The sequence below is a fragment of the Salvelinus fontinalis genome, chromosome 16, assembly GCF_029448725.1.
Source record: "Salvelinus fontinalis isolate EN_2023a chromosome 16, ASM2944872v1, whole genome shotgun sequence".
Classification (NCBI taxonomy): domain Eukaryota; kingdom Metazoa; phylum Chordata; class Actinopteri; order Salmoniformes; family Salmonidae; genus Salvelinus; species Salvelinus fontinalis.
In genome coordinates this window covers 32,079,665-32,092,883 of record NC_074680.1, presented here as the reverse complement: position 1 = coordinate 32,092,883, position 13,219 = coordinate 32,079,665, and the positions used below count along the sequence as shown (strand labels likewise).

Below are 13,219 nucleotides of genomic sequence, written 5' to 3'. Positions count from 1 at the left end.
AAGTCAGTTTCACAACTGAATGCATTCAACCAAAATGTGTTTGCCGCATTTAACCTTACCCCCCTAGGATCCAGGTAGTTCGCAGAATAATATACCAGAGGGGGGCATCGTTTTACTAGGCTACCTACTAGGCTACATTGGGATCATATGGTTACCACCAGTGTTCGAATACATTGAGTTCGTTGACAAAACAGCAGTGGTGGAAAAAGTACCCAAATGTCATACTTGAGTAAAAATAAAGATACATTTTATAGAAAATGACTCAAGTAAAAGTGAAAGTCACCCAGTATAAAAACAGTACTTGAGTAAAAGTCTAAAGTATTTGGTTTTAAATATAATTATCAAAAGTAAATGTATACATCTTTTAAAATTCCTTATTATGTAAACCAGATTGTCTTTGCCAGGGGCATGCTCCAACACTCAGACATAATTTACAGACACTCAGACATAATTTACAAATTAAGCATGTGTGTTTAGTGAGTCCGCCAGATCAGAGGCAATAGGGAAGACCAGGGATGTTCTCTTGATAAGTGTGGGAATTACACAATTTTTCTGTCCTGCTAATCATTCAAAATGCAACGAGTACTTTTGAGTGTCAGGGAAAATGTATGGAATAAAAAGTACATAATTTTCTTTAGGAATATAGTGAAGTAAAAGTTGTCAAAAATATAAATAATGAAGTACAGATACCCCCAAAAAATACTTAAGTAGTACATTCAAGTAATTTTAATTAAGTACTTTACACCACTGCAAAACAAACTATTCGACGGAGATGTATTTGTCAAAGGTCCACGGTGGGTCTGTGTAAACAATGCAATTATATTGGAGATGGCCTCATAGCAGTGAATGTCATCTATTCATTTACTGTTATACTATTTCTAAGTAGCAGCCATATCAGCCAAGGAAACTAATTGTTCTCACTCTATAATCGAACAATCAGATTTTCCTGCATGACTGTGGCGCTCTTTAGCTGAATTATTAGGATTTTCTTGTATCCACAACAAATCTGCTTATTTACCTGAAATAGATAATTTCATTGTTTTCTTTGAAAAGATGGCCCTGGCTGAGAATAGAACATTCCGTTTTCTGCCTGATTGTGGCGCTGTTTATTGTAATTTTCTGGATTATCTTGTGACCAGAACAAAACTACTTAAATAAATGGTGTTTCTTTAAAAAGATGGGCCTGAGGGCCTTCCAAGTTGCGCAGCAGTCTAAGGCACTGCATCTTATTGCTAGAGGCATCACTACAGACCTGGGTTCAATCCCAGGCTGTATCAAAACCGGTCGTGATCGGTAATCCCATAGGGCAGCACACAATTGTCCCAGTGTCGTCCGGGTTTGGCCGGGGGGGACCTTACTTGGCTCATCGCGCTCTAGCAACTCCTTGTTGCAGGCCGGGTGCCTGCAGGCTGACCTCAGTCGTCAGTTGACTGGAGGAATCCGATGCATTGGTGCAGCTGGCTGCCGGGTTAGGCGGGCGGGTATTTCGGAGGATGTATGACTCTGCCTTTTGCCTCCCAAGCCCGTTTGGGAGTTGAAGCGGTGAGACTAGATCGAAATTGGGGAGAAAAATCAGGATGAGCCTCGCTGACATGGACTGTTTCCTCACCTTGTTCTTCTTGTGGTTATCCATGGTTGTTGCTTATTTTACCAGGTAATAAGAAGTGAAAAAACAAAAGAAGGACTGAAAAAATAGGCTCCTTATTTTACTAAACTAGAGATTTAAATAAATGGTGTTTCTTTGAAAAGATGGGCCTAGCTGACATGAAACATAAATTAAGGGGGAAGGATCCAGAGGCTCATTATCTTTCTGCACGTATTTTTATTTACAATGCTGGCTGCCATTGTTAACAAAAACGCAGGACATTGAGGGCTACCTGAATTGATTCAGAAACTAACATAAGTAGTCTTAAAGTATCACAGCAAGGTCAATTAAGTGTGTGTGTGTTAGTCAGATTATCCAGTATTCCACAGCAACACTATTGATTGTTCTCTACCCCCAGTGCATGTGGTGTACAGTACTATGGTCTTGGCCATGCTCTCACTAACCCTAATATTTTCTCTGTCTCCCCTTCTGGAGGGCCTGAGGCTCTTGGACCACAACTTAGGACACCCTGGCCTGACACCTGGACGTGCCTGGCCATATCCCCCCTCTACCTGCCTGTTACTTTAAAGTCCATATTTAACCTATACAGCTCTGGATCCATTGTCTTACCTATTACTGCAACAAATTGTCAGTTATTTGCCCTTTATAGATGTTTTATTTTTACTAATGACTGAAGGCTGTGTGACCATTAACAATTGCTGCATATACATTGTCATTCTCCCAAAGTATTGACTTGCACATTTCTTCTCATCTCAGGGATTTAACAATGGTGTAAAGTAGCTCAAACCAATGCTTACACCTAGTCAATGCTTGGATATCCATGAGGAGAGAGATGGACAATTGGTATGCAGCCACTGATTTCAGGTGGCTTCATCAACAGATGGAATGTGTTCCAAATGGCACCCTATTCCGTATACATAGTGCACTAATTTTGACCAGGGCCCATAGGGCTTTGGGAGACATTCCACCTGTTGAGCCCCACCCTGCCTATTGTTATCCATCCCATTCCCCCAGTTAAGCAAACAAAGGGGAGAGGCTCTGACTATAATTTATGTAGTAAATTGCTTTTCCTATCTATTACTTTATTTTATAAACTTATTTTGTTGTGTATGTATGTCCCTTTTAATAAAACCTTAATTGGCTCCCGAGTGGCGCAGCGGTCTAAGGCACTGCATCTCAGTGTAAGAGGCATCACTACAGTCCCTGGTTTAAATCCAGGCTGCATCACATCCGGCCGTGATTGGGAGTCCCATAGGGTGACGCACAATTGGCCCGAGTTTGGCCGGGCTAGGCGGTCATTGTAATTTAGAATTTGTTCCTAACTGACTTGCCTAGTTAAATAAAACATTTTGTTTTTTAAATTAATTCAAACAAGAAATCCATATTTTCACTGGTGGATATTCACGATGGACATAATACTGAACAGGCATGTACCAATGAGATTCACAAGTATTGCAGTTGTGTGTGTTGTTGTTGCCATTCAGCTTCATCTAGCCTTGGTATAGAATAACTGATAACTGACAAAATACCTCAGCCATAGGAAATCATTGGGGAAAGAAGTCACACTTCCGGTTGGCACAAATCTTTATTGACTTTCTCTAATAGAGATACAGACCGTATAAAAGCATACATTCAAAACCTTATGGTCAGATGTAATGGAATCCAAGTTTCTGGGTGTGTGGGGGTCAGTGACTTGAGTGGGAGAAAGAACCAGTGGAGGCAGCAATAGGGAGGTAGATGGGGGGCAAGGCACGTCCAGGTGTCAGGCCAGGGTGTACTCAGTCGCGGTCCAAGAGTCTTAGGCCCTCCGGAAGGGGAGACGGAGACAAGATGTGGGTTGCGAGCATGCACTAGGGGAAAAGAATGATCAATCGTGTTGTTGTGGACACTGGGTAATCTGACTAACACGCACACACACACCTGCATGACCTCGCTGTGGTACTGTAGGCCTATTTGTTTTCACTTCTTGTTACCTGGTAAATAACCAAGAAATTATGTGAGGAAACAGTCCATGTTAGCCAAGCCCATCTTTTAAAATAAATAATTTATTTCAATCTCTAGTTGAGTAAAATGTACTGAAAAAAAATATAAAGGCAACATGTAAAGTGTTGGTCCCATGTTTCATGAGCTAAAATAAAAGATCCCAGAAATGTTCCATATGCACAAAAAGCTTATTTCTCTAAAATGTTGTGCACAAATTTGTTTACAGCCATGTTAGTGAGCATTTCTCCTTTGCCAAGATAATCCATCCACCTGACAGGTGTGGCACATCAAGAAGCTGATTAAACAGCATGATCATTACACAGGTGCACCTTGTACTAGGGACAATAAAAGGCCACTACAATGTACAGTTTTGTCAAACAACACAATGACACAGATGTCTCAAGTTTTGAGGGAGCGTGCGAATTGGCATGCTGACTGCAGGGATGTCCACCTGAGCTGTTGCCAGAGAATTGCTAATTTCTCTACCATAAGCCTCCTACAATGTCGTTTTAGAGAATTTAGCAGTACATCCAACCGGCCTCACAACTGGAGACCACGTGTAACCATGCCAGCCCAGGACCTCCACATCCAACTTCTTCACCTGCGGGATAGTCTCAGACCAGCCACCAGGACAGCTGATGAAACTGAGGAGCATTTCTGTCTGTAATAAAGCCCTTTTGTGGGGGAAAACTTATTCTGATTGGCTGGGTCTGGCTCCCTAGTGTGTGGGACTATGCCCAAATATGTGAAATCCATAGATTAGGGTCTTATTAATTAATTTACAAGTAACTGATTTCCTTATTATGAACTGTAATTCAGAAAAATCGTTGAAATTCTTGCATGTTGCATTTATGTTTTTGTTCAATCAATATTGTAGCCTCCAAACTTCCAAACGTATTCCATTTAAGGATGATGGAGGCCACTGTGTTCTTGGGGACCTTCAATGCTGCAGAAATGTTTCTGTACCCTTCCCCAGATCTGTGCCTCGACACAATCCTGTCTCGGAGCTCTATGGCCAATTCCTTCGACCTCATGGCTTGGTTTTCGATCTGACATACAATGTCAACTATAGACAGGTGTGTGCCTTTCCAAATCATTTCCAATCAATTGAATTTACCACAGATGGACTCCAATCAAGTTGTTGAAACATCTCAAGGATGATCAATGGAAACAGGATGCACCTGAGCTCAATTTTACGTCTCAAAGCAAAGGGTCTGAATACTTATAAGGTGTTTCTGTTAGAATTTTTTTTATACATTTCCAAACATTTCTTAAAACCTGTTTTCACCTGTTTTTTAAGTCTGTAACGTAACAAAATGTGGAAAAATAACATTTTCCGAATGCACTGTAAATTTGGTTTCTGCATTTGATTTAAATCTGATTTCCAGGTCTCACTCATCAATTACATCACTCAGTTTAGAATGAACAAGGTTGACTTGACTATAATACCACGGTAACAGGGTGACGCTGAGACTATTTAAAATGTTTTATCAATCAAAAACAATGATTGAAAAATGTAAGAAATCCTACAACTATGCACAAGGACTTCTAACAAAGTCCACTGAACATTTACAGTTGAAGTCGGAAGTTTACATACATTTAGGTTGGAGTCATTAAAACTCGTTTTCCAACCACTCCACAGATTTCTTGTTAATAAACTATAGTTTTGGCAAGTCGGTTAGGACATCTACTTTGTTCATGCCACAAGTAATGTTTCCAACAATTGTTTACAGACAGATTATTTCACTTATAATTCACTGTATCACAATTCCAGTGTGTCAGAAGTTTACATACACTAAGTTGACTGGGCCTTTAGACCTCAGAAAGAAAATTGTAGACCTCCACAAGTCTGGTTCATCTTTGGGAGCAATTTCCAAACGCCTGAAGGTACCACGTTCATCTGTACAAACAATAGTACGCAAGTATATTGTGTTTTTTGGACTTGGCGGTGATCTAACATCATCATATGTTGTGTTTTCGCTGTAAAACATGTTTTAAATCGGACACGATGGGTAGATTAACAAGATGTTTATCTTTAATTTGCTGTATTGGACTTGTTAATGTGTGAAAGTTACATATTTCAAAAAAATATTTTTGAATTACCCACGCTGCCTTTTCAGCGGAATGTTGTCAGGGGTTCCACTAGCGGAATGTGTGTCCTAGAAAGGTTAAAGTAGTCACTGTGCATAGAGTTGTGTGGTTTGTTTAACATAGCAATCATTGGATTTTGTTTGACATACATTTTAAAGGGAAAAATCAGAGTCTCAGCATCTTGTTATCATGGAATTGACCCTATGGCAACAGTTTTGCTTAGGAATTCCTCATCTCAAAGCCTATACCATCTGACTTGATAATGATACTCCAACTACTTGCCTGCTTCCCCTGTGTCATATATTGGATGGCTGTAGTTGGCTATTGCCCAACCAGGTGAACTATACATTCATTATTTACAGTTCATTAGGGGTCACTAAACGTTAGGCTGTTGTGCTCTCACTGTACAATCAGCATTTTAAAGCTACTGTGCATTGCCTTGTGAAAAAGCTTAGAAAGCTTTTTTATTATCTTTAGCGAGTTTAGTGACCCGATTTTTATTTAGCCGTAGTGATTGTTGGGAAACCCATTTGCTACTTGTTTAAGGCAGGCTTACACTGGGGATGTGGGCTAAAAAACAAAGACAGCCTACAGTACATGCCAGAAAAAGTGCAACTTTTGCTTGTTGAAAAAACTGGTACTTTCATACTTACATATTTCCTCACCACCAAGGTTAAGCTAAATTCAAACTATAAAAGGTCTCGCACCTCCAGGAAAAACATCCGACTATGGGGTTAATTGAAAGAAAAACATTTTTAAAAAGTCCTTTGGCAGACCATGTCAGCTACCTCAGAGGTTATATTCAAATAACACGGTTTACTGAAAAACAAACATTACTTTGCATCTCAGTTGTGCATTAACTGGTGTGTTTGCTTTTAAAAATACAATGTTATCCTTATGTTTGATATCAAGTCACATCTTATGCCATTTAATCTATGTTTGGGTAAAAACTATTTTGCCAAGAATAGATTCCTTACATTTTTGTTGACAGGTTGTAGGTTGGCATAAGGTTTTAAACTACGGCAGAAAAGCAGAGAAAATAGGTTGAGTCTGATGGGTCACACGGCTCCCGCCAAAACTACACTTCAAGCGTTGAATGTCTGTTTCTTTAATGTCCACCAGCTGTAGTTGAAACACCCCCACTGTAATCAATGAGGCACACTACATACACCAGCTGCAGAAGCAGCATGTCATGTTCCAGGCCACCTATATAGCAGTAGGGTTGCACAGGTTAGCAGATCGTTAAGTCATACTGATAGGGTTCTTGGAATGTTAAACAGATATTAAACTGAACGTTTATCAGACCTGTATCAGATCTCTGCAAGTTCCAAAATCTTAAAAATATAAATACAGAGTACCAGTCAAAAGTTTGGACACACCTACTCATTTAAGTTTTTTTTTTGTTTTGTTTTTTACTATTTTCTACATTGTAGAATAATAGTGAAGACATCACATTTATGAAATGCAACACAAATGGAATCATGTAGTAACCAAAAAAGTGTTAAACAAATCAAAATATATTTTATATTTGAGATTCTTCAAAGTAGCCACCCTTTGCCTGACTAAGAGCAAACCAGATGGGATGGCGTATTGCTGCAGAATGCTGTGGTAGCCATGCTGGTTAAGTGTGCCTTGAATTCTAAATAAATCACTGACAGTGTCACCAGCAAAGCACTCCCACACCATCACACGTCCTCCTCCATGCTTCACGGTGGGAACCACACATGCAGAGATCATCCGTTCACCTACTCTGCATCTCACAAAGACACGGCGGTTGGAACCAAAAATCTCAAATTTGGACTCATCAGACCAAAGGACAGATTTACACCGGTCTAATGTCCATTCCTCGTGCTTCTTGGCCACAATTTATTTTACAATTTATTTTGATTTGTTTAACACTTCTTTGGTTACTACATGATTCTGTGTGTGTTATTTAAGTTTTGATGTCTTCACTATTATTCTACAATATAGAAAATAGTAAAATAAAGAGAAACCCTTGAATGAGTAAGTGTGTCCAAACTTATAACTGATACTGTATATACCAAATCCTACTGTTAGGCGTGCATCTCTATTATAGACTTTTGTGTAATTTAAATCATGTACGAAAACCTTTTCCAACTTTTCTAAAAACTATACATGGATTAGGGCATAGCTATAATTCCTCATACAGTATACTGACCTACATAATGTGCAACGGGTAGTTGTTGCAAGTTGCTACAGTAGATCCCTGAGAAACAAAACAGGAGACAATGATATTTTGATCCAAAACAATTGCTAAACGGGAGAATCAATACTGACAAATGTGCAATTCACATATTCTAGAATAGTGACAATTGTCTCCTTTGTTCAACTAGTCAAAGTTGATGACCTTTGGATTGGCCACAACATTTGCACCATTGATTTATCTACCATAGCTCTCAGTTGGGCTGTCTTTGGGAGGGACTAGGAGAGATATGGGGAGACATTATAAAAAATCTAGGTCCTGTGGTTAGTGAATCAGTTACGGTTGAGAGAGAGCTCAACCAAACATAAGGGACAGAGCTTTTTTTGTTGTTGAGCGCCCATCATGGGGGACCCCAAGATCTGGCTATTACTTCTTCTGAGCACCCATGTCTTTGCTCGTAAGTTTTATATTTTATTACTCTCTGATTTTCATAAGATAGTGAAAACCATTCATAATTTTAATTTTATTTAGTCAATATAGGAAGATACGTATTTTAGTAATATATTATGAAAATAATTATATTCTATACTACAATCAACTTTAATTAATGACATTCAATTATTTTGGATAGTTTGAAAAATATATGTCTAAAAATGTATGCTCAACTGCATGTCTGACATTTATGCATATTCAATGTAGCAAAGTATACTGAACAAAAATATAAAAACCACATGTCAAGTGTTGGTCCCATGTTTCATGAGCTGAAATAAAAGATCCCAGAAATTGTCCATACGCACAAAACGCTTATTTCTCTAAAATTTTGTGCACAAATTTGTTTACATGCCTGTTAGTGAGCATTTCTCCTTTGCCAAGATAATCCATCCACCTGACAGGTGTGGCACATTAAAAAGCTTATTAAACAGCATGATCATTACGCAGGTGCGCCTTGTGATGGTGACAATAAAAGGCTGCTCTACAATGTGCAGGATTGTCACACAACACAATGACACAGATGTCTCAAGTTTTGAGGGAGCGTGCAATTGACATGCTGACTGCAGGAATGTCCACCAGAGCTGTTGCTAGAGAATTAAATGTTAATGTCTCTACCATAAGCCTCCTCCAATGTCGTTTTAAAGAATTTGGCAGTACGTCCAACCGGCATCACAACCGCATACCACTTGTTTGGCATTGTTCGAGTGAGCGGTTTGCTGATGTCAACGTTGTGAACAGAGTGCCCCATGGTGGTGGTGGGGCTATCGTATGGGCTGGCATAAGCTACGGACAACGAACACAATTGCATTTTATCAATGGCAATTTGAATGTATAGAGATACCGCGATGAGATCCTGAGGCCCATTGTCGTGCCATTCATCCACCACCATTACCTCATGTTTCAGCTTGATAAGGCATGGCCCCGTGTTGCAAGATCTATACACAATTCCTGGAAGCTGAAAATTTTCCAGTTTTTCCATGGCCTGCATAGTCACCAGACATGTCACCCATTGAGCAAGTTGGGGATGCTCTGGATCGACCTGTTCGACATCGTGTTCCAGTATCCGCCAATATCCAGCAACTTCGCATAGCCATCGAAGAGGAGTGGGACAACATTCCACAGGCCACAATCAACAGCCTAATCAACTCTATGCGAAGGAGATGTGTCACACTACATGAGGCAAATGGTTGTCACACAGATGCATATCTGTATTCTCAGTCATGTGAAATCTGTAGATTAGCGCCTAATGGATTTATTTTTAATTGACTGATTTCCTTATATGAACTGTAACTTGTTGCATTTATATTTTGTTCAGTATAAATAAATGCTACACCAATGTAAAATTTTTCACAAAAATTAGGACTCTTTTATTTGCTTTTTAGAGAAAGGCAGTGAGAATGCTGATGAACAGATGTCATCATGCCCATGTAAGTCTCTAAGGATTTACTTGAACTGTTAATCTTACATTCAGTAAATAAATGCTTTTAGATCGATGCCTGTCCTGGGTTTTGAGTTTTAGTGGAACTGGAGATAACAGAGATAACATGGCTGGATCTGAACTCTTGCGCCATGATGTTCATGATTAGTACAATTGATGTTATTCCCTAAGAGAATTTCCATTTACTCAGTAAAGGTCCAGAGTTCAAGTGGTGATGTGGAACTTCGACTGTGAACCCAGGATGTTGTGTAAAAAATATTGACTTAATTAAGGGAAACCCCTTTTTGTTTTTTTTATTCTTCATTTTAAAAAAGTATGTTTTGTTTTGCATTATGTAGAAGTACAGTACCAGTGAAAAGTTTGGACACACCTACTCATTCAAGCTTTAAAAAAAACAAAAAACGATTTTCTACACTGTAGAATACTAGTGAAGACATCACAACTATGAAATAACACATATGGAATCATGTAGTAACCAAAAAAGTGTTAAACAAAACAAAATATATTTTAGATTTGAGATTCTTAAAAGAAGCCACCCTTTGCCTTGATGACAGCTTTGAACAGCCTTGGCATTCTCTCAACCAGCATCACGAGGAATGCTTTTCCAACAGTCTTGAAGGAGTTCCCACATTTGCTGAGCACTTGTTGGCTGTTTTTCGTGGAGGTCAGGTCATCTAATGCAGCACTTCATCACTCTCCTTGGTCAAATAGTCCTTACACAGCCTGGACGTGTGTTTTGGGTCATTGTCCTGTTGAAAAACAAAGGATAGTCCCACTAAGCACAAACCAGATGGGATGGCGTATCACTGCAGAATGCTGTGCTAGCCATGCTGGTTAAGTGTGCCTTTAATGCTAAATAAATCACAGACAGTGTCACCAGCAAGGCACCGCCACATTATCATACCTCCTCCATGCTTCACGGTGGGAACCACACATGCAGAGATCATCCGTTCACCTACTCTACGTCTCACAAAGACACGGCGGTTGGATCCAAAGATCTCAAATTTGGACTCATCTAACCAAAGGACATATTTACACCGGTCTAATGTCCATTGCGCGTGTTTCTTGGTCCAAGCAAGTCTATCTTATTATTGGTGTCCTTTAGTAGTGGTTTCTTTGCAGAAATTCGACCATGAAGGCCTGATTCACGAAGTGTCCTCTGAACAGCTGATGTTGAGAAGTGTCTATTACTTGAACTCTGTGAAGCATTTATTTGGGCTGCAATTTCTGAGGCTGGTAAATCTAATGAACTTGTCCTCTGCAGCAGAGGTAACTCTGCGTCTTCCTTTCCTGTGGCGGTCCTCATGAGAGCCAATGCGCTTGATGGTTTTTGGGACTGCACTTGAATAAACTTTCAAAGTTCTTGAAACTTTCCGCATTGACTGACCTTCATGTCTTGAAGTAATGATGGACTGTCATTTCTCTTTGCTCATTTGAGCTATTCTTTCCATAATATGGACTTGGTCTTTTACCAAATAAGGCTATCTTCTGTATACCACCCCTACCTTATCATAACACAACTGATTGGCTCAAATGGATTAAGAAGGAAAGAAATTCCACAAATTAACTTTTAACAGGGCACACCTGTTAATTGAAATGCATTCCAGGCGACTACCTCATGATGCTGGTTGAGAGAATGCCAGGAGTGTGTGAAGCTGTCATCAAGGCAAAGGGTGGCTACTTTGAAGAATCTCAAACATAAAATATATTTTGATATGTTTAACACTTTCTTGGTTACTACATGATTACATATGTGTCATTTTAGAGTTTTGATGTCTTCACTGTTATTTTATAGTGTACAAAATAGTAAAATAAAGAAAAACCCTGGAATGTGTAGGTGAGTCCAAACTTTTGACTGGTACTGTATATCTAAAACGTAGCCAGTGGCTAGTAGCTAGTATATTAGAAGTATTGATATAAATTATATAATACTTTATATAATACTTGTACATTCAGTGACATTATTAAAATTGATTTGCCCATCATTTGTGATCTCCAGTGTCAGCAAGGTTTAAGACCTTTAAGAAATATGTGTATCAATACACAACAGAGAGCAAAAATGGTGTGACTGGTACATCCAAACTCAGGAATGGCCCCAAAGTCACATGTCAGGTAGGCCTATGTCTGTTTGTTTTTGTGGCTCCACTTTTTCTTGTTTCTCCTGGGAGCTCTTATCTTACTGACCCCCCCTCTCTCTGTTTGCTTGACCTCTCTTGTTATTATCCTCCTCATTTAGGTTGAACTCGAAGTCCCACAAGAATGCAGCTTCGTTCTTCACACAGCGAACTGTGCTCTCAGTGAGGTGTCGGTCATCGACCCTCAGGGAGAGCCTGTGTATAGACAGGCCGCAGGAGCTGATGCCTTCCAGTCTGCTATGGAGAAGTCAGTGGAAACATTTACCATAAAGATAAAACATGTATTGTCAATTTAGATGATTTGAACATAAAATGTTTTCCATCACTTTCCCAATTTTTTTTAACCATTTCAATCATTTTTCACTTGTAAAATGAATAACACTATTTATTAGTCTATTATTATTAGTCCTGTGAAAGAACAGATCAACTATAATGAATTTGACAATGTTGACTTATTGTCTGGTGTACCGTGTGTATTCAGGAACCCTCTGAAAATCACGTGGGAGCCGGTTGTCGGGATACGCCTCTACCCAGAGTCAGATGAGCCTGTCAACATCCTGAACATCAAGAGGGGCATCATCTCCGCACTCAACGTCCCTGTCATGGAGGAGAGCAACAACATTATGGTAGGTCAGGTGTTTCTTAAAAGTGCACTATTGCACTGAGGGAAAGTGAGGGAAATATTGATGTATATTTCTCCCCTTTCCTCATTAGAACACTGTGCATGGCCTGTGCAAGACTGACTACACGGTCAACTCCAGGAAGGACATTGATACAGATGTGACCCTCACCAGAGATCTGTCTCAGTGTGATCAGTTCCGCAGAATGAAGCTCCCCAGCAGCCCGCTGGCCCTCCTCCCAAGCCTGGTGAGACCTGACTTCCAAAACATTAAACCTGTACAATTTCACTGTGTTGGAAATGTTGTGGGTTCGATTCCCTCTGCGTCCACCCATACAGATATAGGATCTTAATTTGACCAGGTTCTCACAGTCTAAAAATAATCATACAGCAACAGGAAATGTGAAATATTGTGTGGATTATAATGAATGGACATTTTTGTAGGGGTTGTACAAAAGTGAAAATTACAAACTTTAGAAGCCTTTTTAACCTTGAATACACTACAAATTTCCTGCAACAACATGGTGATCAAATTAAAATCGTACCCCTGTACAAAAATGTTTGCTCTCAAAGTGACTGCTAAAAGTGACATATAATATGATATTATATGATGTCATGTTATGTTAGAGCAATTATAGTCTATAAAATATCTGACATTTCAAGGAAGTCCTGAACAAACCATACAGACATT

General features: G+C 39.4%; 1 protein-coding gene across 2 annotated transcripts in view; it reads left to right on the top strand.

Annotated features, from left to right (window-relative positions):
- The first annotated feature begins 8,175 nt into the window (after positions 1–8,175).
- The window catches only part of LOC129813035 (apolipoprotein B-100-like), a 36,868-nt gene continuing 31,824 nt past the window's right edge, over positions 8,176–13,219 (top strand). For both annotated transcript variants that reach the window (XM_055865171.1, XM_055865170.1), the window contains exons 1-6: positions 8,176–8,301; positions 9,719–9,763; positions 11,774–11,886; positions 12,011–12,156; positions 12,391–12,535; positions 12,624–12,776. In XM_055865171.1, coding sequence (XP_055721146.1) covers positions 8,247–8,301; positions 9,719–9,763; positions 11,774–11,886; positions 12,011–12,156; positions 12,391–12,535; positions 12,624–12,776 — 657 coding nt within the window. In that variant the 5' untranslated portion in view covers positions 8,176–8,246. The remainder of the gene's footprint in view (positions 8,302–9,718; positions 9,764–11,773; positions 11,887–12,010; positions 12,157–12,390; positions 12,536–12,623; positions 12,777–13,219) is intronic.